Source organism: Talpa europaea, assembly GCF_964194135.1.
Source record: "Talpa europaea genome assembly, chromosome: 6".
In the NCBI taxonomy this organism is placed as follows: Eukaryota; Metazoa; Chordata; class Mammalia; order Eulipotyphla; family Talpidae; genus Talpa; species Talpa europaea.
The window spans coordinates 6,183,610-6,211,330 of NC_140072.1; the positions used below are offsets into that span (position 1 = coordinate 6,183,610).

Sequence of the window (27,721 nt, forward strand, 5' to 3'; positions counted from 1 at the left end):
CGTGTTTTCAACACACCACTATCAACTTCAACACACCACTATCAACAATGGATAGATCAACAAGACAAAAAATAAGTAAAGACACTAAAGCTCTAAATAAGGATCTAGAGTGCTTGGACTTAACAGACATATATAGAACACTAAACCCAAAAAAATCTGAGTATACGTTTTTCTCAAGCACACACGGATCATTCTCTAGGATCGATCATATACTGGGGCACAAGACAAACATCAACAGATACACCAAGATTGAAATCATACCAACCATCTTTCTGACCATGAAGGCATCAAACTAGAAATAAACCATAAAAAGAAGGCAAGGTACTCTCCTACCTCGTGGAGATTGAAACCCACACTACTGGAAGTCCACTGGACTAACGAGGAGATCAAAGAAGAAATTAAAAAATTCTTTGAATTGAATGACAAGGAGGACACCAATTTCCTAAATGTATGGGATGCAGCAAAAGCAGTAATAAGAGGAAAATATATAGCAATAGATGCTCACATCAAGAAACAAGAAAGAACTCAAAGAAACAACCTAATCTCGAAGCTCAAAGATCTAGAAAAAGAACAACAAAAAAAAACCCAAAACCAGTAGAAGAAAAGAAATAATAAAAACCAAAGCAGAAATAAATGAAATTGAAACTAAAAAAAAATCCAAAAGATCAATGAAACCAAGAGCTGGTTCTTCGAAAAAATACATAAAATAGATAAACCCCTAGCCAGGCTCACAAGGGCAAAAAGGGAGAAAGCACAAATACATAGGATAATAAATGAAAGAGGAGAAATCACAACGGACACAGCAGAAATCAAAAGAATAATTAATAACTACTATGAACAGTTATATGGAAACAAGTTCAACAATCTAGAGGAGATGGACAAATTCCTACAACTCTACAATCACCCAAAGCTAGATAAAGAAGAAATAGAACACCTAAACAGACCAACTACAAGCAGCGAAATTGAAATGGTAATCAAAAACCTCCCCAAAAACAAAAGCCCAGGACCTGATGGATTTACAAATGAATTCTACCAAACATTCAGAGACGAATTGGTGCCTATCCTTCACAAACTCTTCCAAAAAATTGAGAAGGAAGGTATAATACCTAACACGTTCTATGAAGCCAACATTACACTAATACCAAAACCGAACAAGGACAACACAAAAAAAGAAAACTATAGGCAATCTCCCTAATGAACACTGATGCAAAAATCCTCCATAAAATTTTAGCTATCAGAATCCAACAGTGTATCCATAAGGTAATTCACCACGACCAAGTAGGATTCATTCCAGGGACACAAGGATGGTTCAACATCTGAAAATCAATCAACGTTATCCAACACATCAACAAAAAGAAATATAAAAACCATATGATAATATCAATAGATGCCGAGAAAGCTTTCGACAAAGTGCAACACCCATTCATGATAAAAGCCCTTGAAATTCTTGGGATACAAGGAACATACCTCAACATCATAAAGGCCATATACGACAAGCCAACAGCCAGTATCATTCTCATGGTGAAAAGCTGAAAGCATTTCCATTAAGATCTGGAACAAGACAAGGATGTCCACTCTCACCACTGCTTTTCAATATAATACTGGAAGTCCTAGCCAGAGCAATAAGACAAGAGAAAGACATACAAGGAATCCAAATAGGAAAAGAAGAAGTCAAACTATCACTATTTGCAGATGATATGATAATATACATAGAGAACCCCAAAAACTTCCCAGAAAAACTAATTGAACTCATCAATCAGTTCAGCAAAGTGGCAGGATACAAAATCAACATGCAAAAGTCAGAAGCCTTCCTATACACTAACAATAAATCTGAAGAAGAAGAAATGGAAAAAACCATCCCCTTTATTATCGAAACAAAAAAAATCAAATACTTGGGAATAAATCTAACAAAAGAGGTAAAGGACCTTTACAAAGAAAACTTTAAAACACTGTTAAAAGAAATAGAAGAAGACACAAAGAAATGGAGAGACATCCCCTGCTCATGGATTGGAAGAATAAACATTATTAAAATGGCCATCTTACCAAAAGCAATATACCGATTCAATGCTATTCCAATAAAAATTTCAATGTTATTCTTCAAAGAAATAGAACAATTATTGATGAAATTCATATGGAATCACCAAAAACCCTGAATAGCCAAAGCTCTCCTGAAAAAAAAAGAAGGGAATGGAGGCATCACACTCCCAGATTTCAGGCTATACTACAAAGCCATAATCATCAAAACTGCATGGTATTGGAACAAGAACAGACACACAGACCAATGGAATCGAATAGAAAATCCAGAAATAAACCCACAGATTTATGGTCAACTAATATTTGACAAAGGAGCAAAGAATATGCATTGGAGCAAAGAAAGTCTGTTCAATAAATGGTGCTGGGAAAACTGGGCCGCTACATGCAAAAGAATGAAGCTTGACCACTACCTCACACCATACACAAAAACCAACTCAAAATGGATTAAAGAACTAGACATAAAACCTGAAACCATAAAATACATAAAAGGAAATATAGGCGAAACACTACGTGATTTGCACATCAAAGACATCTTTACAGGCACATCACCCAAAGCAGTGATAGTGAAGGCAAAGATAAACAGCTGGGACTACATCAAATTAAAGAGCTTCTGCACAGCAAAAGAGACAATAACAAAAACAAAGAGAAACCCCACCAACTGGGAGAAAATTTTTGCAGACAACACTAATGATAAAGGACTGATCACAAAAATCTGCAAAGAGCTGATGAGACTCAACAACAACAAAGAAAATAATCCAGTCAAAAAATGGGCAGAAGAGCTAAAAAGAAACTTCTCTGAAGAGGAAATGCAAATGGCCAACAGGCATATGAAAAAATGTTCAACATCACTTGTCATCAGGGAAATGCAAATCAAAACTACCATGAGATACCATCTTACACCAGTGAGAATGGCACATATTAAAAAACCTAGCAACAACAAATGTTGGCGAGGGTGTGGAGAAAAAGGAACTCTCCTGCACTGCTGGTGGGAGTGCAAACTGGTCCAATCACTATGGAGAGCTGTGTGGAGATTTCTGGACCTACTAAACATAGAGCTTCCATAGGATCCAGCAATTCCACGCCTAGGTATTTACCCAAAGGACACAGAAACATCAATTCCAAAGAACACCTGCACCCCTATGTTTATAGCAGCACTATTTACAATAGCTAAGCTTTGGAAACAGCCCAAATGCCCAAAAATAGATGACTGGATCAAGAAGATGTGGTCCATATACACCATGGAATATTACTCAGCATTCAAAAAAGATAAACACATGCAATTTGCAGCAACATGGATGGCGCTGGAAGGGATCATGCTCAGCGAAATAAGCCAAAAAGAAAAAGACAAATACCGGATGGTCTCACTCATAGCAGGAATCTAGAAAACTTAAATAAGGGACCAGGAAAATGAATAACTATATGAAAGTGAAAATCAAAATCAACAAAAATCTATGAACCAGAGACACTTTTGGGGGGGTGGTTGGAGGGAGGGGAGGGATTGGGGTCAAAATGGGGGGGTTGAAATTGTATGGGGAATATAAAAATAAAATTTATTATAAAAAAAAAAGAACATGAGCAATGTTAAGATAATGCCAACAATTAAATTTTAGACAAGAGCTTCCCATCTTTCCCTTTTAAAAATATACTCTTGACCTAAAAATAATCTGCAATGAACATAAAAATAACTATAGTCATTTACAGTTATTTTTAATTGTATGCAACAGAAATAAAATAGGGAAATAAACTGTATACCAAAACTGATAAAACTCTGAGACACTCATCCATTGTCCCGAATTTCTATTTTTGGCTTATCCAATAGTCTCACTGTTCTGTTACAAATGCCATTTCTTTCAGAGTCATAAATATGAACTTAAAAAAAAAAATCATGATGAAAAAGCATTGGCTCAATGTTTTCTTGGGGATTTCACTTGAAAATTGGGGTAGAGGATGGGCCCTATTCCTAATGGATTAAACAACCAAAGGATAGTGAGGATAGTTGATGAGTGAGTTCATAGGGTTCTAATATTGAGATAGTGCCATTATAGAAAGAACAGGCTGGTTTCCTGGGTATCAGTTTCTTAAGCTGTCAGAACCTACACTGGGAAGAAAAGCTGAGCACTACGCATCTCCACGTACATGAACTGGCTTCTGCTTGCACTCACCTAGGTAAGTGTGTGTGAATTATACAGGCGCGGTTAGTTTGAAGAATTCAGTCTTTTTTAAACTTCCAGGTAACAAAATAGATTTTGAAGCATTGATGAATTTTCTGAGAGGACACTAGCTCTAGTCCTGTAGCTCCTGAAAACTGAGGAACTCCACCTGCTGTTCCTGAAAACCGAGAAGCTGCCTCATGACAATCCAGCACCTGGTGGTGCATTGGTTGAGCGCTGGGCTGCAAAGCTGCCCGCAGCCTCTGCAGCGCCAGTTCGATCCCCGGCCGCTGGGCAAAGGTCCCACATGGTGCGCAGACCTCTCCTGCCGCCCGCTGCTCCCCTCAGCAGTGTACTTCGGTCCTTCTGCCTGCTCTGCTCCCCGCTCTGGCTCTGGTGAATTCTCTCACCCTCCCATGCTTCTGACTGTACCCAGGGCTTGTATAAATAAATAAATAAATATTTAAAAAAGAAGAAGAAGAAGAAGAAGAAGAAAAACATATAAATTTGGAATTGAGTGTGTAGGAACCTTATCATTAGAGTTTCTATAGTCACTGACTTTACCTAAACTGTGCTTGTAAAGGGTTAACTGTCTTCCATCAAACTGGCATTAAATAGTTCCATTCACTCATGGAGGAGGGGATGCAGAAGAGACGGACGCTGGACACCAGTTCATATGTCTGTGAGTCAGTAAAGATCGGAAATGTCTCATGTAGACAGGGATTATTTTTGATATGTGATAAAAATTATCAATGAGATTAAACAATTTTGCTCACTGAAATGTCTTAGGATATATCCATATTTTCAGGACAGATCGTTTTTACTATTGGGCGAGTAGGTAAAAATTATACTACACAGTAATTGCAGTTAGGTTCTAAAGAAAATAAACTGCAGAGAAGTCTATGCAATACATAGTTTGCCAAATTAGTATTCATTTGAGGAAAGTAGTTCTAAAATATTCCCAAAGCAGTTTTGTTCATCAACTGAAAGTCCTCTCAAAACAGAACTATAGGGAAATTATGGTGTGCGGTGTGGAAAAGCAAAGCACCCTGGTTTTCTGGAGGGAATGATACTTAAATGGCCAAATTTGCTTGGCACAGTTAATAATTTAAATTTGTTGATTTTAGCATTGCCGTTACATCTGAACTAAACTTATGTGATATGCTGATAACAAAAAAAAATTAAGAATTAAAAAGGACAGTGGTAAATTAACGCAAGACAAGATGGTAACAGCACTAAGTAGAACACTCACCTTGCAAAGGTAAGATCTTTACCCCAAATTCTTCAAGACATCCAAGGGCTTGGATAAGGTTCAGCTCCTCCTGAATGGCAGCTGGTCCATCTGACATCAGCTGTAAGCAACATCTAGAAAAAAAGATCAAGTTTTAAAAAGAAGCAGCAACCTATGTCCAGGTAAGCTGTTTTTTTTTTTTTTTTTCCATATTCAACATGAGATCCATATTTATCAAAATCTTAATTCATTCTAGGTATTACGCTAGGTCCCGTCATCTTACTCAATCCTCATAGCAAGACTGTGAGGCAGGCAAATAACATAACTTGCTTACAAGGAAGCCAAAACTGACGAGAGAGCAGTAGGAGGCTTCCGGGGGCCAGTGACCTTAAAGGGCTTCATCTCGGGGTGAAACCTGTGGACTTTGCATCGTACTCCAAAGAGTATGATGTTGACTCCAAAGAGAATGAAAGAATTTAAGAAAGACAGGATTCGGGTAACTTCCAGTTCTTCTTGTAGAGAAAAAAAAATAGGAATGACTTATTTGTTATAATTTTGCATCCCAAAGGAAAAAGGAGAGAATTAAGCAGCACAACATATTTTCTAGGCAAAAAAAAAGAGTCAGTGCTGGAGAACAGACATAAATGTAGGAAAAAATGAGTAGCTAATGTAAGGATTTGTGATACCAATGGAGTATTCTCAGCAACTTTTTAACATTTAGAGAAAATATACCTTAATAAGTATTTTAATAAACAAATATACTTTCTGAAAGGTGAATGTAAAAGAACAATGGTCATGAAACTAGAAAGACAGGCGGAAATCAGGCCTGGAAGAGCTGATGAAGGCTAAAATCATGGCTCAGCAGTGAAGTTATCAGGGCCCCAGTAGGCGCCTGCACAACTGAGTGACAGAGACCGGCCTGGCTTTGTCTTGCAAAATTGTAGGATTTCAATCTGAGGACCACCAACATACACCACTGTTTCAAATGTAAAAGGTCCATGACCTCTTTTTGGTACCTACCAAAATTATATTATAATTAAACTTACCTTTGATTCCTGGAATTCCATTACTAGGAATTTATACCACAGCTAGGATCACACAAGCCCAAACGCAACTCTAGATGCTCACTACCACAAAATTTCTATGGGAAAGTGCACTAAGGCAGGAATTAACCCAATCAAATATGTAAAAATCAACCAGTGGAATAATCTACAACTATCAGAAAAGAAGGAAACAAACTTACGTATACTCAAAAAGGAAAAACTTTCTAAATAGATTGCAAGTACAAAAGTAAGATACAGAAAGGTATGTAGAATAGTAAGTACTTATACACAATTTAAGAAAGAAGAGGGTGAATTTAATAAGATATTTTAGAAAGATATATAGGAAACCAATAAAAAATTAAAAATAAGAATAAGTAGAGAGACTCATGGTCAATATATAACCTTCACGTGTTATTTGAATATTTTATCTTATGACTATTGCTTCCTCATAAAAATGAACTAGCTAAAAAGTAATAACTGAACCATAAAGGCACATGGGCTATTTTCTATATCCAATATGATTGCCAACATTTAAATATATCAGGCTCACAGGTTGCAATCAGTTTGGTGCCACATTATACAAATATGGCATCTTTTTAAAATCAAGTATGTCCTTGTGGGAGAAAAAGAGACAGGGAGTGAAGGACACTATAGGAAACATAGTTTTTAAAATGATCTCGGAGAACACCTGCCAAAAAGATTTAGGTCAAACACAACTCCCAGTTTCAAAGGCTATTCTATTTTATATTTTCATCATCTGAAATAGAAATACAAGCCCTTGGGGGAAAAGGGAAAAAAAATTACTAAGTATTTTAAGCAACTTTATCAAGCTCAATGACATGGTCTGAGAAAACAGTGCATGTATAGACCCACTCTATAAGAAGGTATCACTGGGAAAAAGTTCTCTAAGTTTTGCTGCAGTTGAAACAACTACTCATCGTTTTGGGGAAAAAATGAATCTGAATGGTGAACACATTATATTCAGTTAAATAAAACAGCCCTAGAAATTCAATGTAAAAATAAAAGCATCAAAGAAGTAAAAAAGCAATATGAGAAACTAAATGGCCTAGGAATTAAAGGTTTTTCAAAGAATAACACAGGTAGCAACTATTAGAGAAAAAAATATATTTACTTCTGACTAGCAACTTGAAAGATAAATTATGTATAATAAAACCTTGGCAATACAGTTAAAACACTTAGGATAGGCAAAGAACAAATGTCCCTCAGACTAAAAATTTTCCCAAGAATCAGTAATAAAAAGGTGAACACCCCAGAAAATAATAAAGGCTAGAAACAGATCTCAAATAAAAAAAAAAAAAATACAAATGCAGATGTTTAAAAGGAAAAAAATGGAAATGTTAACAATTAGTTTGGAAAAGGGGCTCAGCGGCGCCCTATTAACTGGGTAACATACATCAAAATCTTATGTGTGTCACCTTTGTCAACAGTCCCACCTTGCTGCATCAAAGCAGCAGCAGGGCACAGCTGTAACCAGCCTTCATACTTGGTTAATATTACAACAGCCCGAGGAAGAAGTCCTATTATTATCTTCATTTTACAACTGAAGAAGCTGACATCCTGTAACTGGCCCGAGGTCACATGTGTTACGGCCTAGGCGGGTTTGTACACTGGCATCTTGCTCTAAAAACTGTGTACTTAACCTTGACACCTTGCTTCTTCTTCAACAATGAAAATGGGGAAACTTGAAACTGATCAAATGCAGTCTAAAAAGACCTGGATAAGTATAGTATAACTGCCACACAATGCTTTGCAGCATTAAAAAATGATGGAGCACTCTATGTATTGGCATACCTACTGAAAAAAAACATGTCACAAAAAAATATACAGTAATAGCTCGCCTTTTAAAATTATATGTAAATACATATGCAAAATAGTTACAGAATGATCAGGCTCGTAACATTTTTGTTTAAGTAAAAATCAGATGATTCACTTGTCGAATAACGTAAAATAAAATGTAAGCCCTCTTACAGACTGTTCATAGGAAATCTGAGAAGACAGAATGAAATTACAATATCCGGTCACAGGAAATAGCACATGGTAAGAAAAAGCAAATAAGCAACTCTCGAGACCACCGTTAAAGGTATGTCCAGTGGTCTTCAGTGTTTTTATCAAGAAATAAAAAGTCGGCGCTTGCTTGAGGAACTCAGGTCCTCAGAAAAATTGCCAATTTCCTTGAGGCGGGAGAATAAGCTAGAAAGTGTGCTTCTCGAAATGAACGAGATCTGCTCAGCTCTGAGAGGAAAAGTAGAGTCGAGTTTAGATGGAGATCTCAGACCAAGAAAAAGAGAACAGACCCAGAAGTCCAGGAGCGAACTGAAGGAGACATAACCATGAGGAGGGACACTGCAAGTGAGCTGGAAAGCAGAGCTGGAAATGCCAACGAGCTGGTGAGAGGGCAGGTGGGGGCCCACCTCTCCAGGGTCACTGTCAGCCTCTGAACAGTGAGCAGTAAGGTTATCCTTTTGAAAGCCTGAAGATTCATTAATTCAGAGGCAACACATGTGCTATTATTGGTCATTAATTATTAGGCTTTTTTTTAAAAGATTCATTTATTTATTCATACAAGAGCAGGGGTACAGGCCAAAGGGGTGGGGGGTGAGAGGATCCACCAGAGACAGATAGGGGAACATAACAAGCAGATCGACAGAAGCGCATTGCTGAGGGGAGCAGCTGGCGAGCCAGGAGAGGTCTGTTGCACCATGTGGGTTACTCCCTGGCCAGCCAGGGATCAAACTCATGCCACAGAGGCTGCCGACAGCCTCACAGGCTGTGTCCTAACCCCTTGAGTCACCAGGGAGGTCCTTATTAGGCTCTTAATTTTATAAAAATCACTTTAAATCATGAAGATTCTTCTAAATAAATCAATGTAATTCTGCATATCTAAAATAGAAAGAATTCAGATCATAAACATACCTTCTTCTTAGTATTAACAATAGGAGTGTACTAAAATATCGATATAAGAGGGCCTCAAAAGGGACTGATTTCAAGTCTAGAATTTTCCACCTTGAAGAGACTTTTGATCATCTAATCAGCCCCTTTTCCCTAAACAAAGTGGAGGTTAGGATAAAGACCTCACCTATATGCACTGAAAATTCCAGAACTGGAATCTGTATGCCATCACATGAACCTTTTGTGATAGAAGAGGAGCATAGCCTTACCAAGTCAGCAAGAACGGCTGTGGGAAAGCAAGCTGGAGAACAAGGGTCATGAGGAAGTGGATGACTATTTATAACATAATTAAGTTCTAAACAATAATCTGTGATCTGTATTTGTGATGCTATCTTTTGGAAAGGCTAACCCCAACAATGGAGTCATGTGCTCTGAGCCCAATCTCCCTCTCAGGGGAGAAGAAAATTGCTCACCTAGCCAGGTCCATGCAGCTGTCTGTGAGGCTGGTGGAGGAGTTGAAGTACTCTCTGCTGGCAGCCAACACCAAGTCAACGCTCTTCTCATAACCAACCCTGTACTGGGTTTTCCCTTTATGGGCCACACAAGCTGAGGGATTTGTGGCACAGGCGCTGCAATACATCATCTGCCCAGCCAAGTGGATATTTTCAAGGCGACCGGAACAAAGAAGGCTTTCTGTGAATACCTGGGAAAAAGAAGAAACTGGAATTAATGCTTAAAGAAGGGGGATTTGGTTCTCAACAAAATGAAGGCTCTAATATTCAAATGAAATAAGCTAACAGGACATCCACCCTAGAGGTGGGAGCTGTACACCACCAAGAATACATGAAACGACACTTAAGTGAACACTTTAAAATGGTTAACTTCATGAGAATTTCACCTCAGTTTTTAAAAATCCATCTTTTAGGAAGGAGAAATAATTTAACTGAATGAACCACAGTATTTTAACATGTTACAATGAATATTTGAGTAATAAGTTTGAAGTTCAAATTTACTCAAAAGAGAAACCATTAGAAATACTGTCCTATACAGGGCCTCCCTGGTGGCAGGGACTAAAGTCTCTTAAATCTGGCAGGTGAAAATAACTCTAAAGTGCCTAGTGATTCAGACATAACGTTTCTGCTATGCCTTTATTTTACTCAAGTAAGCCACAGTCAATGCCCAATAGTGAAAAATACAATTTAGTCATTCTAAAATTTAAAAGGTTTCACTTTTAATTTAATTAAACTTAATTTAATTAAATATAAACTTAATTAAAATTTAATTAAAATTTTAACCTTAAATCACTATAAAACGAACAATACAGATTTCTGTTCTATAAGTTGGATAAAAATCTACACCTAACATTTTCAAAATAGTGCCACTGAGCTTTCTAGATTATTCTCCAAAGACAGCAAAGCAATGGCCAAAAGTCAGTAAGACAATATGGCATATTTTAAAAGACACTAAAATTATATTTGAATTGTAAGTTTGCCAAATCTATATTAGCTTGCTCTAGAATCATTTCAAAACTTTTATAGTATGCTTTCAAATGTTTTCTCAAAGGAGAGAGAGACTAATGGCCAGAAGTCATTAAAATACCAAATTCAATAAAAAGGTGATAAATTATAACAAAAACTATTTAATATGTCAAGTTGTTAAGGAACTAGTTCAAGTATAAAACACTGCAATTTTTTAATGACAATCAGAAAGGGTGAAATACCAAGGTAATGCCAATCCAACTTAAAAACACTATTTCAGACAAACTAATGACAGCTAGGTTCTGCACCCCATGTGCATGCAGATTATCTTCTCCCAAAATTGGATTTCAACTTCCAGTTCAGATACAAAAAGGGAAGTTATTGGCAGCTGTAAATGTTAGGAGACTAATCATCAACATAAACTTTACATTCATTCAAGCACTTTTGAACTTCAAACATAAATCCATTCATTTCTCAACAGTTGATATCAGTAGTCTTCTGTTACGGACACCTTGAATTAAAATACCAAGCAATTTCACAAAATAATGACCTAATTTATAATTCTCATTGGGTTGGAGAGTGATGCCAGAACAGAGCCACACAAGGAATGTTCCATACAATTTTGCAGGTGGCTTATTTAACAGGAAATTTTAAATGTAAACCTGCTTTGATTTATTTATAATTTTTATTGATATATTTTTTACATCATTGTTCATTTTTAAACAATATTTGCTTCCTCCCACCCCTTCAGGTGGAGTCCCCATAGAGTTTCCTTCCCCAAGGCACCCATGCACCATCACCTCGGTCCCCTGTGCTCCTCCCTCCCTCCCTCTGATCCCTCTCCCTCCTCGTCCCCTGCAGGATGTCTCTGGTTTATAATTGTCTGTTTTTGCTTTGTTGTGTTGTGCTTTGCATTGTTATGATTTTTTCCCCTAATGTCTTATGTGGTTCCCCTATATTCCTCCTATAAGTGAAACCATCTGATATTTTCTTTTCCTTCTGACTTATTTCACTAAACCTGCTTTTAGACCGTACCTTATTTAAAATAGGTTAGTTGATCATTTTACCCTAAAAACCACCAGCAATTTGATGGTACTATTCATGCTTTCCAAAATAATGATTCAGTCACCCTAGGTTACAATCGTAGTCAGTTAACAACCATTTCCTAAGTAGCCTTTCTGTTTCAGACATTTTAATACGCACTGGGGGACGGGAGGATGGAAATGATATGGCAATGCCTACCCAGGAGCTCCTGACCAAATGGAAGAAACACACAGACACAGGTAACTGCACTTGAAAGAAAGGCTCTAATAGAGACAAGTTACATGAAAATACAAAGCGATCACCCTAGAGAGCGTATCTAGTGAGCTGGGTCCTAACAATTATCAGCCAATTTTAAATAAAGGAAAGAGGAATGCATCGCAGCCAAAGGGAAGAGTGCTTGGTTCCCTTTGGGGTTATGGTGTGTGGAGGGGCCCTGGCAGAGCTGGTGGGAGCTCGGGGCGTGGAGGGAAGCCCAAGGAGAGCACAACAGGGCAGCTGGGATCTTCTGGGCTTTCTACGCCATACTAAAAGGCATGGTTATTTTCTGATGATTGATACAGAAATGGCAGTTAATTGTAAGAAGGGGGACATCAGGAAAAGTTCTGCTTTCAAAGAATACCCTGAGTCAGTGCAAATTAGGGAAAGATACAGAAGTAGAGAGACAGAGGATGAGTACAATTTAACAGAAATACAGATGGGAGAGTACTGAAAAGCTTTCTCAGGTAGACTAAGTCTTAGTGACACTCCAAACTAGGGAAGTGAGAGGAGTCAAGTAAGATTCATGGACCCCCAGCAGACAGTTACCCCATTAAATAAATGCTGGTTCAACCAGCAGAGATGGGGAGGGGAGGGGGAGCCGTGCCCCTGCCAACTACAGAGCACTGCTCCACGGCCAGCACTGGCTCAGTAACACACACCAGGGACACTTACAGTCGTCACCTTTCAGACCAGTGAGAAACTGTAACCCCAGAGCACCCACTTGAAAAGCATCTGATTCAGACACACAGTTACCTCATAGCAAGCGTCGGAGTCCAGACACGTGTAAACGTTCTGCCGCATAGTCAGCATGTCCTGCAGCAGCGTTCTCCAGTGGGCCTCACTGACAGGGGGTTGCCTGGGGGCACAGGGGGGAGATGAAAACGTGACCTCTCTTCAGAATCGGCCAAAAGCAAAATATAAAAATGGATGTCACCATTCTATATGCCACACACATCTGAAGTAGAATAAGGATGACAGCAGAATTCTGATTGGAAAAAATGCAAGCAAGAAGATAGCTGGGCAATGTCTGCACTATAGCATACTGGAAAAAAGTGTGCAATGTAAATTCTATATGCAGTGAATGTATCTTTCAAAGACAAATGTGAAATTAGGAGAGATGGACATGTTCAGTGGTGTGAGGGCTTCATGGGGATTTGCATGGTTCAAAGCTTACAATGCTACATTTTAAATAGGTACAATTTATGTTGGTCAGTTATAATTCAAAGAAGTCAGGAAAGGAAAAAAAAGTAGTATTTTGTAAAAACCTGTGCAAGAATCAGTGATTTGTGCTTCATACGTACTTCCGCCCGGTGTGCCTCGTCAATCTAACCATCAGCTTGCGCGCCTCCTCGGAGCTTGATTGAGTATTTTTAACAAAGGAAATGGGTTTCTCAAGTCCATGTTTCTCCAAAATCTCTGACACACTGTCATTAAAAAAAGAATATTTTAAAGTCTTGCTATCAAAGAAAAAATTCTGAGAATCTTAAACATACAAGTATCAAGTGTTCACTATTTTTTAAAAAAATTGCAACATATAGAACGACCCAATTTTTCATATTACATCAATTCTTAGCAAAGAAAAAGCCAATGACTATATATAATCTTATTTCTCCTACTGACTTTATCACAGTACCCTTGAACAAACAATATAGTTTTTAAGAAGCATGGTTTATCATTACCTCAAAATCTTTTTTCTAACTCTCCTGTACTCTTGAAGCAACTAGTTGGTAAAATAGGCCAATTCTATCATTTCATTACCCAGCTTTTAACTCTTAACAATCCTACCATGTTTTTTATAGGTGAGTGTACTAGAAAATCAATACACAAAGAATTTTAGGATAGAAGAACCACAGAAATATCCCAAGGCTCAATCTCCCTCCAGAATCCAAAAACACAAGCTATTGTGCCATGACTTATCTTTGTCTCAGAGGTTCTGTTCCTGACAGCCCCATTCCCCAGTGACTGGTTTTTCTGGCCACACCTGATCTGTCTTATTAAATCTCAGATTTATGATTTGAATACTACTGGGCCAAGAGCGTGGCTGGGTAGAATTCGATGACTCTTCGTGGGTCATTCATGGTCACACATCACCTGACACTATATCCACACGGGGTGAAATAAACTGCCTTTATTTTACTTTATCTCTTTGTGATATCTCTACTCAATTTCATTAGGGAAACAAAGGCGATTGTGCAGATTTGGAAGGAGTGGCTCTTTATTGACCTGACCCACTATGCTCTAGTCAAACTATACTCAGTCTTCCAGGCAGTTAAAGGAGGAAAGAAACAAGACAACCTACGATTTTAAAAAGCTTGATTTATTAAAAAAATTTTTTTTAAAAACCTGTATAACTTTCAAACACCAGGGAAATAAGAATCAGAGTAGGCAAAAACAAGTAGAGGTCCTAAGGAAACTTAATTCTTCATTAAACTCATAATATGGTACACAAAAACATGATTCCCTTAAACAGAATACAACTTGAAATATTTTTATACTAAAGTCCCTTAATAGGAATGAATATGAATAAAATTTCTAATTAGTAGACTCCAAATTATTATACTTTATTAATCATATCACCACTAAAAGTGATATTATTACTTAGAGTTTCTATAATTATATATTGGGGGGAAAAAGTTTATTATTCCTAAAACAATTTCTAAAATTTTAATACAAATATCTGAAAATTACATGCAAGCATATTTATAGACACATAAAAATAAATACTACTAGACAATTTTAGACTTCCTAAATGATAAATTAGGAAATTTCAGTTCCCAAAGGAAACAGTTCAACAGTAAAGAATATTACTACAGGGTTACTTGGGGACTCTTGAGCAGTTTGATACAATCCCGCTATTCCATCAAATGTACCGTGCCCCGGGACCTCCCTGGTGGTACAAGGGATTAAGACACAGCACTATGAAGCTGTGTGCAGCCACTGCAGCATAAGTTCAATCCCCGGCCAGGAAGGTGACTCACATGGCACAGCAGACCTCGCCTGTCACGCCCACTGCTCCCCTCAGCAGTGTATTTCAGTCGATCAGCCTGTTCTGTTCCCCACTCTGTCTCTGGTGAATCCTCTCACACACACACACACCCCCACACACCTCTCTGGCCTGTACCCCAGTGCTTGTATGCATAAATAAATAAATCTTTAAAAAAAAAAAAAATGTACCGTGCCCCTGAAAGGAAACTCTGGCACATTATAAACCCAATTTGCTAAGAGAGGGAGCACCACTGCAGGAACAGCACCTCCTGGGTGCCTGCTCTGTGCAGGGCACCTTCCATGTTTAATCTAATGTCGATCTAATGCTAACTCCACCATCTCAAGAGTTCCCATCACAGAGAAGAAACCTCTCGACTCAGATGTTGCACAGCTGGGAAGGAGCAACACCAGGATGGGAACGCACCAAATTTCAGAGTTCATGTCCTCATTATTCTACCTCCCTGCCAAAGCACAGTGTTAAAATTCACTCTCAAGACAGCCAAACAACTCTGGCATCAAACTGTAAGTGACCACAAGGCACATTTAATGCGATTATTTCATAGACTTCTCCATCAGCACAGTGCTGGTAAGCAGCCGTTTTCCTCACCTGAGAATCTGCTCCAGCTGGTCCACCTTATCATGAAGAGCTGTGGTGACCTCTGTCTTGTGACTAAAGGATCAGGAGAAAGAAATTAAAATTAGGTTTGAGTTGAAGCTTTTTACATAAAAGGGGAAAAAAAGGGTATTTTTGTACAATGTTATACTGTCTGGGTAAAGTCTCTGTCTTAACACCTGAACTCATACTCAGCATCTTCATGACTCAAGAGATTAGATAAAAATACTGGAGTAGGGGCCTCCTTGGTGGTGCAGGCGGTTGAGCGCAGTGCTGTGAAGCTGTCCACAGCCTCTGCAGTGCCGGTTCAATCCCCACCGGCCTCAGAGCAACCCACATGGCACAGCAGACCTTTCCTGTCTCGTGCTGCTCCCCTCAGCAGTGCATTTCAGTCAGCCTGCCTGTTCTGTTCCCCGCTCTGTCTCTGGTGAATCTTCTCACCCTCCCGCACCTCTGGCCTGTACCCCAGCTCTTGTATAAATAAATCTTTAAAAAAAATACTGGAGTAGGGCCTCCCCGGTGGCGCAGCGGTTGAGCGCTGGGTTGCGAAACTGCGCGCGGCCTCTGCGGCGCCGGTTCGATCCCCGGCTGCTCCCCGGCCACCAGAGGAGGGTCCCACATGGCGAGCAGACCTCTCCTGCCGCCCGCTGCTCCCCTCAGCAGTGTACTTCGGTCCTTCTGCCTGCTCTGCTCCCCGCTCTGGCTCTGGTGAATTCTCTCACCCTCTGGCTCTGGTGAATTCTCTCACCCTCCCGTGCTTCTGACTGTACCCAGTGCATGTATAAACAAAACAAACAAACCAGCAAACAAATAAATAAAGCATGCCTCTATAAAAAAAAAAAAAAAAAAAAATACTGGAGTAGAACAAAATCCTCTATTACAGATTAGCCCAATATGGGCAAAAAGTTCTTTTAGTTCAGTACTGCTAAAAAGCAAAAAAAGACCTATAAATCAATTGTATTTATTTTTTTAAGATGAAATAGAGGGAAAAGACATCATTTCTGCTCTTAACCAACAAGACAGATAAGGAAGCATGTTCCTGCATACTGGTTTCCTCCCAGGCCTGTCTATACCTCCTGTGGCCCTCCAGGAAGTTTCCATTAGGATTCGTACACTCAGGCTTCCTTCAAGCCCCCTTTCCTGCGACATTCACTTCGATATTAAGGAACAGAAGTACAGCCATAATGTAGACAATCCCTCACACACAGGGGATATAAAGAGCAGACCCTTTCTGAGAAAGGAAGTAGACAGAGCACTAGGAGAAACATTGTCATGAAAAGAAGATCATAAACTAACAGAGATGTGACTGGAAAGAGAGATCCGGCCATCACAAGGCATGTGCCAGCGAGCACAAGGATCTGACTAAAAAGCTCTGCACAAGCTGAGTCCTGTCCCACCACACACGGCTCCCGGCCCCAGCACTGCAGGGAACAGCGGAACCAAGAATCACTGCAAATGACACTCTCAGATGCCTCCAACCAAAGATCCAACAGTATTCCAGCAAGATCTTTAGAGTTTTATTGATGATTTCTAACAGATATTTTTATAAATGCAAAAAAGTAGCTTGATACTCTTTTCTGTCTCATTTATGTCTTACTGATTAAAGTCCACCTTTATTATTCCCTGAGTACTTTGTAATTATAAATGACCCCAGTATTAAAGTATAAAACTTCAAAACATTTTCTGTGGTTCTCTTTGTTCTTCACACCAAGTTTGTCCATGAGTATTTTCCTAGTTGTAGGGTAAGGTAAAAAGTATCAGGCTTTTCTGCCCTCCCGCCATTAGGATAGATGACAGAACCCTGTGGTCCTGAATGCATGCCTGATGGCGGCACCTGGAGTGGGGTGTGGGCCTATGTAGATGGGATTCACCTCGGTTAAGACTGTGCTTACAAGGGCGGTGTCACGGGGACGCCAGCAGAAGAGAAGCAGAGAAGCCGAGAACGAACAGAAGGAGAGAAGCAGAAGCAGAACCACGAGAGAGAACGCGAGAGAAGGCCGGAGAGCCCAGAAAGAGTAAAGACTTGCTGGCGGCTGGGAAGCCTCCCGGCCCCCCAGCACCCCTGCCTGCCATGTGCCTGGTAAATCTAAATAAAAAACCTGCAAAAGCCACTGAGGGCTCCAGGACTCTGGCCCCTCCTTTACCCGGTCTGCTGGATCAGAAAACCTGCACTGTGGCCCATCCCTGCCCTTACGCTAGTGATTAGATGTTTATTTTTAGTGGTTAAATGATTGTGCCGGTGCACACAGCTGCACGGGTTTCAGGAATAAACAGATGCTGAGTTTACACTGGAACACGCCTTTCCCAACATGCAGATTCTCTAACCCTAGCCTGGAGGGGGGTGGAAAGTGAGGTCTGCTGGGGTGTCCATTCTCCATGTAGCCTCACAATTAACAAGGCTAATCGCTTTGATTGCTTCTTGGCTGTCAGTACTTAGACCCTTGATGACATGAATGACCACCATCCACAAAATACAACATTTCTGTAACACAAGAAAATCTGAGATTATCCAACTCCCCAAAATCAAAAGTGGGACAGGGCTGGCAACCCAGCTGCCATAGAAACAACTTCACACACTCGCTCACCGCAAAAGGCCTCAGGCCTTCACAGCACCGTTGAGTGTCTTCGATAAAAACTAATTGTCAAGAATCAAGAGATAAAAGAAAGTCAGTTAGTTGGAGATGCAAACAAACAGAATATTAAAAAATCAGATTTTACTGATTTTTCAGGGGGGGAACATAGGGAGCAGACGGTATTTAGGCATCTGTGAAACAAGAGTCAGAAACAATTTTGTTTTTAAGTTAATGACAAAAAGTCCTTGGAAGTAAAATAAGAAAGCCAAAATATATTTTTACATTCAAAAGATGGATTAAAAGATAAAACTGAGGAAATCTCCTAAGTCATTTAACAAAAGATCAAAAAGTAGGGTGAAAAGGACGAAAAAGAGGATTTAAAAGAGCAAATGAAGAGAGCGCAAGCAGAGTTACCAAGGAAACTTATCAAGAAAAAAATGAAGTTTACCTAAGGTCAAAAAAACCTCTGTTCCAAATTTGGAAAAGATTCTTTAAATGAAAACACATTAAGTTTAGACTCAATAAAACATACCGCTGTATTTCAGAATACTAAGGATGCAGAGGAGGCATGCTAATGCTCCAAAAAGAAAGAAAAATGACCTGGAAGCAGAGGTCTGGAGTGGGGTTGGGCTGCTTGACAAGTGGACGAAGAAGTAAAGGGCGCAGCCTCCCCAGCTCACAAGGAATCCGCCGGTAACTGAGGAGCCCAGATAGGGCCTCTGTCAAGCATCAAGGGCAATTACATTTTTCTGACACAAGACAGGTTTAAAACAAAAATGTCTCCCATGTACTCTTTGACGGGAAGCAATTAAAGACAATGTTCTATCAAAATGTGGGAATAAATGAAGACAGGAGAAAACAGAAATTCCAGGAATGCCATGTGCAACACGAGCGAGGGACTAAGTCCCCGGATGACAGCTGTGCAGTAAGACAGAGAACAGTTCGCTCATCTCAAAACAAGGGAAAAGATAATTCCAAGAAGGATGGTTGGCAGGAAGAGAAGAAAAGGAGAAAGGGAGGGGAAAAAGGGAAAAAAACTGAGAGATGAGTAGCTATCTTTGACCCTTGAAAGGAGGGAGGGAGATAGATGAAAACAAAACAAAAGAGGAAATTATCCAATCAGGAAAAACGAAAAGATGCACGAAGAGAAAACACAATCATACCTAGCTTTGTGTAAAAATATTTACATAACACTGAAATTATTGCTTTAACTGGACTGAAAAATGGGAGGGAAGTAGGTATTGGGAAAAGGAAGGTTTCCATGAAAGGAAATCAATAATTGTTCAACATTGCAAAACTGATAAATAGCAACATGAGCATTATATCCTAAAGGAGACAGGCAAAGAAGAGAAAACAATCTAAAGAGTGTTTGCTTCTAGGAGACAGTTATCTGAGGGTGGGGAAGGTGGAGTAGCCAGCTGCCCCACCAATTACAAGTTTTCCCATTCCCTGACTGTCACGAGGTCACACGCTATAGTAATTAGTAGCAGGAGGGAATGAACGTCCCCTTGGTCTCCTGATTTTAAAACAGTGCCTACCCATGCCCGCCAATTTGTCTTCACGACAAATTTTCAAATTTTCAAATGTGAAGGACAAGTTGACACGTAGAACAGCCCGTATTCTGTACTGACGGTTTCCTTTTGGTGTATGTAACTTGCTTCCCCATTCCTGGCATTTAGTGTGAATGAGAAATTTGGACTGAAGGACCGATTAGACTCAGGATAATCAATTTCACTTTCATGCCGCATCCTACCAGGCGGCACATAATGCTGGCTGTTTGACTGTAAGTGATGCCATATTTCATTACTTGATTGAAGGTGAGAGCAGTCAGGTTTTGATATTACAAAAAAAAATAAAAATAGCTGCTGGTATAATCACCCATTACTGTAAAAAGTATTTTTGTTGAGGTGACTGGGATTGTATTTTTGTTGTTTTGCAACAGGTAATTCGTTCTCAAAGTTGGAAAATCCTAGTGACTTCCCATATACTAATAAAAGAATAGAAGTTAATGCAACAAGTTTGCAGATGATTTCATTTTCTTCTTTATATTTTTCAATACTCGCAAAATTCTCTATAATGAGCAATTGAAGTGATAACATTTTCATTTTAACTGCCAGGATAAAAAGGCACAGCAATAAGACTGGCTCACTGTGGCTTCTTACCCATATCCTCTTTGTGGCAGACACTCTAAAATGTCATAGCAAAGAGAGAGTTGGTCGTTTCGCTCACAGTCATAGATGCACTCCAGTGCTACTGCCATCAGTTGGTCCTGATCAGGAATAATCTTTTGCTGCAGCTAGAGAAAATAAAGCATATACTAAATGTCAGGATTTATAGTCAGTTTTCCCATATCCCAGCACCACTTTCAATAGAACATTGAAAAGTGCAATAAATCAGTTGCAGAAACAAATCTTGATTTTTCTTTAAAGACTTTGGGGTCCTTAATAATTCTAAATGAAATCACATTTTAATTACAGAATCAGTCAGAAAGATAATTTGTACCCATAAGCTTTGCATCTGCTAAAACCACATTTTTCAATTTATGAGCCATTCAAGATTAAACAGATAGAAGAAACACAGTAAATGAAGACACAATTCATTAAAAACATTTCTAACCCTAAGGCCAAATTTTATGTTTCAATTATAGAGATATATAAAATTCCTTAACTAATATTCAAAGATATTAAGAACCTACTATATTGCAGTATGTGGTATATGTTAGTCATTTAACTAAGCAGTACTGACATTCATTTGAAAGAAGTTGCATTATAATGCAATAATATTCAAGTCACAAAACAAGCTCCATGTTTTTGATACAGAAAAATGGCTGCCCTGGGTTACTTTTCTATACAAAATACACAATCTCCCATTATAAACAAAAGATTTCCATTCTTAGAACATTTTCTGGTATATAAAATAATTTCATGACGTGTGCCTTGTTCTTCCCATCTACAAAACTGGGCTATTAATAGCATCTTCCTAATAGCCATGTTGCAGGAATGAATAAACTAACGCATGCAGAATGATTACTTTACTACTACCCAGGAAACCAAAAGAGAAGTTTGAAATTACTTCTTTGAGCTCTTTTCAACAACAAAATTAATTTTGAATAGTTTCTGCCACAAAAATCTACCTGTTTCAACATTTTAAACAGAAACTCATCAAATAGGAAAATGACAGAGAAAAGCTGCTGAATGGAGCATTTTCTTAATGGAAAAAATCAACATCAGTGAAAAGAAGGAAGAAACTATCAGGGTTTTCTCAAGTAGTTGTGAAGGATTTATATACATTTTTAAAGGTACAAATACATATATATATATGATTAATTTGACATTAACATTTGTCAAAACTATTCAAGGTTGCAAAACGACAAACTGATCAAATACAGGTGAATCTGAACCTGTAAATTTGTGGATTCTCACAAGTGTATACATCTAAATAAACTTTGAGCAATTAAAAATATACTACTATAAAAGAGAGAGAACATGAGAAGGCAGAAAATATTCTTCCAAGTTCCTATCTATTCAGACTTGCCAAATTTCTTCCCAAGTTCCACTTCCCAAAAGGGAATTCAAGCAAAGGACCATGGCTTAAAATCAGAGATGAGTACTTCCAGCCAGGACATTATAAAGGGGAGGAAAGATCTGAGGCCATGGAACTTCCTTTGGCCTATGACAACAGAGAGGATGTAACCAGAAGCACCTGCAGCTAAAGCTTTAAGCATCACTATAAGGTTCTACTCTGTTTTCTGTGCCACGAGTTAGGAAAGAGGACTGCTCTTTCAGCCTGAGTTGTGAAATGAGTAAGACATGGAACACAGCAGAAGCCCCCCTGCAATTTATAACATTCATTTCTAAGAAATGAATGCTTGCTACCAAGATTTAGAGGTCCATTTGTTAATGCAGCGTAACTTAGCCTAAGTCGTCTGATACAAAAATCTCTGCTTCTCTTATATTACTAAAATATTTTACACACAACTCATGGCAGATTCAAGATAAATTATTTTTTTCAAAACAAAGAAGTACAATAAAAAGACTGCTGCAAGCATAGTCCTAGTAAAGCAAACAAACACGATCAACGAATTCTTGCATTACAATGAAACACAGTTTTGATTCATTCATTCACTTTCACTCATGCATTTGTCCTGCCAAAATTTACCAAATACTTGCTCTCTACCTTGTAGAATCCAGCGATCCAGAGATACATGAGACAAAGAGGGCATACACAGGAAACACAGAAAGGGAGACAAACATGGGTTCAAATCATTACTACACAGTATGATAGTTTTTTTCTTTTAAATAGAGGCAGGAAAAAGAACTTCACAGCACAGATTGTCATGGAAGATTTCAGAGTAGAGAGAATCGTACCCTGCAGGATCTTGGTGGCTAGGTAGGCATTCGCTAAATGAAGGAAAGGGTCTGATTATCCAAAATGTTATAGGAAATAACCTATAAAAGAGCAACATCTCTTATAATCAGGGAAATGCAAATTAAAACCACAATGAGATACCACCTTACACCAGTAAGAATGGCACATATCAAAAAAACAAGCAACAACAAATGTTGGCGAGGATGTGGTGAAAAAGGAACTCTCCCGCACTGTTGGTGGGAGCACAGACTGGTCCAACCACTATGGAGAGCTGTGTGGAGGTTCCTCAGTCTACTAAAAATGGAGCTACCATACAACCCGGCAATTCCACTACTAGGGATCTACCCAAAGGACACAAACACATTGATTCAAAAGAACACCTGTACCCCTATGTTTATTGCAGCACTATTAACAATAAATAAAACCTGGAAACAACCTAAATGCCCAAAAATAAATGACTGGATCAAGAAGATGCGGCCTATACGCACAATGGAATATTATTCAGCAATCAAGAAAGATAAACTCATGCCATTCACAGCAACATGGATGGAACTAGAAGGAATTATGCTCAGTGAAACAAGCCAGAGGAAAAAGAAAAATATCAGATGGTTTCACTTATAGCAGGAATATATGGAAACTAAATAAGACATCAGTATAAAAAACAGTAACAGTACAAAACACAACAGAGCAAAAACGCACAATTATAAACCAGAGACATCCTGCGGGGATGAGGAGGGAGAGGGATCAGAGGGAGGGAGGGAGCAGCACAGGGGACTGAGGTGATGGAGCACGGGTGCATTGGGGAACTCTATGGGGATTACACCTGAGGGGGTGGGGGGAGCAAAATATTGTTTAAAAATGAACAATGATGGGAAAAAAATGCTTAATATTAAAAAAAAAAAAAAGCAGAACATATAACAACCTGACAGAGGAAACAGATGGGAAGTTGTCAATAGCCTAGTACATGCATGAAGGGGTGGAAGGCTGAAGAGGCAATGGAAGTGGGTCACAAAGAAGTCTCCCAGTTACTGAGGAGGGCCAACCTTGATCCTGCAAGAATGATGGGTCACTGGAGAGTTTCCAAAGATCATGATGTAATTAAATTTGTGTGGATTACAAATTTAGTCAAATCTGTCTTAATCACAAAGATAATGCTGATAGAAATATATAGTCTGGATAGGAAAGGAAGAGCTGAGCAACACTACTGTTCTGTTTTAGTGTTTATGTATTTCAGCAAAGGCAAAGGGCTCTATGTTTTATTCAAAAGGCACATGTTAAATTGCTAAGTAAAAACAACAAAAAGCTGATGATATACGAAGGATTTACAAGACTCTGTAAGTAAGAAGTATCACAAACAAGATTACTGGAAAGAATTTAAAGTCACTCCCTTCTTTCTCATAAAACATTCATATTCAATTCATCCTGCTTCTCACAGAGTGTTCTGCTGTCATAAGCAACCCATTCTTAGCTCTCAGTAAACTACCCCAAATTTAAAATCTGAACACTAAGTAGAAACTGTTTATGGGAAATTTTAAATAGTCCATGGTCAGATACATTTCTGATAGGTGTCTTTTCAAATAACATGAAAAATTTAACATGAAAAGACCTATCTACACCTACATATACAGCAGCACTGTTTACAATTGCCTAATCATGGCACCAGCCCAAGTGCCCTTCAATAGATGAACGGATAGAGAAACGGGGAGCATATATTCGATGGACTATTACACAGCTGTGAATAAAGATGAAGTAATGGCAGTTCACACAAAATGGATGGACCTTGAGGTGATTATTTTGAGTGAAAACAGCCAGAAAGTAAAAGACAGATTTCAGATGGTTTCACTCCTCTGAGGAATACAAAAACCAAAAAAAACAATTACATGCAAACAATAGAAGAACTTAAAATTTGAACTCGGCAAAAAAAGAAGACAACAGTTACCAGAGGGAGGAGAAATAAAGGTGGAGGGGATGGGACAGGAAGGCAGATGGGGTATGGGACTGGGTGGTCTGATGGAGGCTAGATAGATAGATAGATCAATAAATAAAACTCCCTGAAACTTTAAAAATTTACATTAAACTTTTTATGAGCAAAGGAAAAGAATTATAGTCTTCACCAAATATAAGAGTTATCAAGAATGAATACAAGATCTCCTTATGAGACGGTAAAGATTTTCATAATATTTTGCTGGTCCCCAAAGGCAGGAATCACAGTAAAGCAGCATGATAAGGAACACAGCTGGGAAGCAGAACACATGTTCGGATTCAGGCTCCTCTGCCTACTCTGTCACCCAGGGCATTGTCCAAGCACACTACATCCCAATTTTCATTTTTCTGTGTTACTATATAATAAAAATATCTGCCTCAGGGCCTCCCCTGCTGGTGCAACGGTTGAGTACTGGGTTGTGAGGCTGCCTGCAGCCTCTGCAGGGCCAGTTCGATCCCCGGCCACTGGCGAAGGTCCCACAAAAAAAAAAAAAAATCTGCCTCAGAGAACTGCTATAAGGATGAAATGAGTTAATACTTATAAAGTGCCTGCCTATAGAGAAAAACATAAACCTATCAACTATTAGTCTTTTTGGTATTGCCCATTTCCAAAATAGTGTCAAGGGACATTTGAGAGAATCAATCAAAATAAACATAATTTTATGAACATCAAAAAAAAATTGAACTACACTGTTGACATGGTGACACTATTGACATTTTAAGTGATAAAATGTCAACCATTCCCTTTTCTGTTTAAAGGGACATTACTTACACAGTCTATTTTAAAAAGCGATAAATACAATCTAAAACTGCAGCAGGAAAAGGGCAGAGATTTTTAAGAATTTCTACTTACGTCTGGTTTGGAATGTTGAAATATCTTCAGAGGGAGCTTTAAGTCACCCTTAGCTAGAGTCACTAAATACTCTTTTAATAGCTCATTCGCCACACCTGGAGACTGTTTCTCGCAACGATGAAGAAAGGGAACCATCCACTGGTAGGCACTGGTCACATACTTGTCCTCAGAACACTGAAAATACAATTAGCCGAAACACACACACATTGAGTGCCTGATTGTCCATTTAATGCATTCTAAAGCTCACAGATAATTAGATGACAGGTAAACTGTGAAAACCTCGCACTTTCTAAAACAAGCATCAAGTTCGAGCCTCACAAGGAGGCAGAGAGGCAGCAGGGGAGTCCTCTCTGCCTGGGGCGAGCGGGATTAACAGCAGCACAGCACTGTGACCCACTCTGTACACCACCCCACATTATCCCCAACAGGCCAAGCCCAGTTCTCGAAGATAAACAGACTATTTCTACCAATCAATCGTGAGGGCATCGAGAGCAAAGGGAGGAGAGAGAGAGAGAGAGAGAGAGAGAGAGAGAGAGAGAGAGAGAGAGAAAGAGAGAGTGTGTGTGTGTGAGAGAGAGAAAGAAGCATTAGAGAGATCACAGACCAACAGAAAGCAGAAACGAAAAAGAACGGAAAAGAACAGAAAGACAGAGAAGACTAAACATTAAAGAAGCTCGGGAAGAGAGCTCCCTGAGAATGCAGTCTCATCTACAAAATCCCAGAGGCTCTACTTTTCTTTTCCTCTCCTGCTTTGTTTTGACCCTTCACATCCATCTTCACAAAACTCCAAATGACACAGAAAATCATACATGTTAACTCTTCGATCTCCCAGTTACCCAAGAGATACACATGGATTTCTCAAGAGTCTCACACACAACACTGGTCAACTTTCACTGGGCCCATCATCAGGACAGGAAAATCAGTAAGAGAAAGGAAAGGCGGGGACAGAGGGAGCGAGGCCTACGAGGAATGAGAGATGGGAAGTGAAGCAGTATGAAACCAAAGTATGAATCAGAGAAAGAGTCAAGGGAGAAAAACCAGGAGCTGTGACCACCCCTTCCGGACCCTCAAGGCAGATCATCACAGAGAAGAGTGCTGACAGAGCCCCAGGAGGCGCTAGCACCCCCCGGGGGACCTCAGTCTTGTCTGGAGGGGTCTCTCTACCCAACAGGCTTAGCAGAAATAGGTTCTAACTTGGGGGAATACTCTCTGTCCAGGGTAACCCAAGAGAAATCTAGGAGTGGCTGACAAGTTCCCTAAACATTCTGACTCTGAAGCCAAGATGCTTTCTTCACACACCCACCTGGCGCTCTGACGCCACTTTTCTTTTAAAGTCCTTTAAATATGAAAGTAGTGGGGATTTTCACACAGTGAAGGGCTGGATACCTGGTGACGAGGGTGGCCAGTACACTTAGAAGCATGTCTGACTCAGATGAAAAGGAAAAGTCACACAGATGAGGAGATGAACAAAGGCAAGCGAGGTGCAAGAATGGTCCAGGAAGGTGTGGGGGCCTTTACTAAATTATTCATGTCATTTGATTTTTTTTTAATTAGTTAAGAAATCTTCCTTTATTTACTAAGTTCTCAGGTTTAAAGGGCATTTCATCTCTGGCTTTGAAACACATTCATCAGAGCACACAGGGAATGGTGAGAGGAAGTTGAAATAAAACCTACACTATTCATCAATAATCTTAGTTTGTCAATGTCTTTCATCTGCTGGAGTTCTTTCAAGGTCAGGGTTAAATCGCAGCCAGCTTCATAAACCATTGCCTCCAGAGTAACCAGGTCATCACACAGAGCCAGCAAGCCAGGGATATTCCTCTCCATTCCAAGTCGAACAAGGGACAAGGCACAGCCAACCTAAAATGGAAAGGCGACAGTCAGTCTCGGAGTCTTAAATCTCAACCATATATTCTGAAGTAAAAGCCTCCACGATGGCATCTAATTCTTGAAATCATTTTACATAAAACTGCATTATCAGGAACATACTTTTATTACAGAAACATTAGCGGTCTTTATCAAATACAGCAGCATCAAACTGTTTCAAGAGAACCGATCAGCACGAAATATTGAAGATAAAAGGAAAACCAGCACCTTAAATTCATAGCGCAGTTGTACATGTATTTATTTATTTAATTCTCACAACATCAACAGACAAGAAAAGAAAAACAGTGGTAATGCCAGGCTAATCCTGTTTC

At 39.2% G+C, this 27,721-nt stretch overlaps 1 protein-coding gene across 3 annotated transcripts in view; it reads right to left on the reverse strand.

The window, feature by feature from the left end:
* The window catches only part of NBAS (NBAS subunit of NRZ tethering complex), a gene marked incomplete at both ends in the record, with an annotated part of 254,711 nt that overhangs the window by 119,610 nt on the left and 107,380 nt on the right, over window positions 1–27,721 (reverse strand). For all 3 annotated transcript variants that reach the window (XM_084235165.1, XM_084235164.1, XM_084235163.1), the window contains 8 exons: window positions 5,437–5,549; window positions 9,842–10,071; window positions 12,902–13,004; window positions 13,450–13,572; window positions 15,741–15,803; window positions 20,482–20,615; window positions 25,524–25,697; window positions 27,198–27,383. In XM_084235165.1, coding sequence (XP_084091291.1) covers window positions 5,437–5,549; window positions 9,842–10,071; window positions 12,902–13,004; window positions 13,450–13,572; window positions 15,741–15,803; window positions 20,482–20,615; window positions 25,524–25,697; window positions 27,198–27,383 — 1,126 coding nt within the window. The remainder of the gene's footprint in view (window positions 1–5,436; window positions 5,550–9,841; window positions 10,072–12,901; window positions 13,005–13,449; window positions 13,573–15,740; window positions 15,804–20,481; window positions 20,616–25,523; window positions 25,698–27,197; window positions 27,384–27,721) is intronic.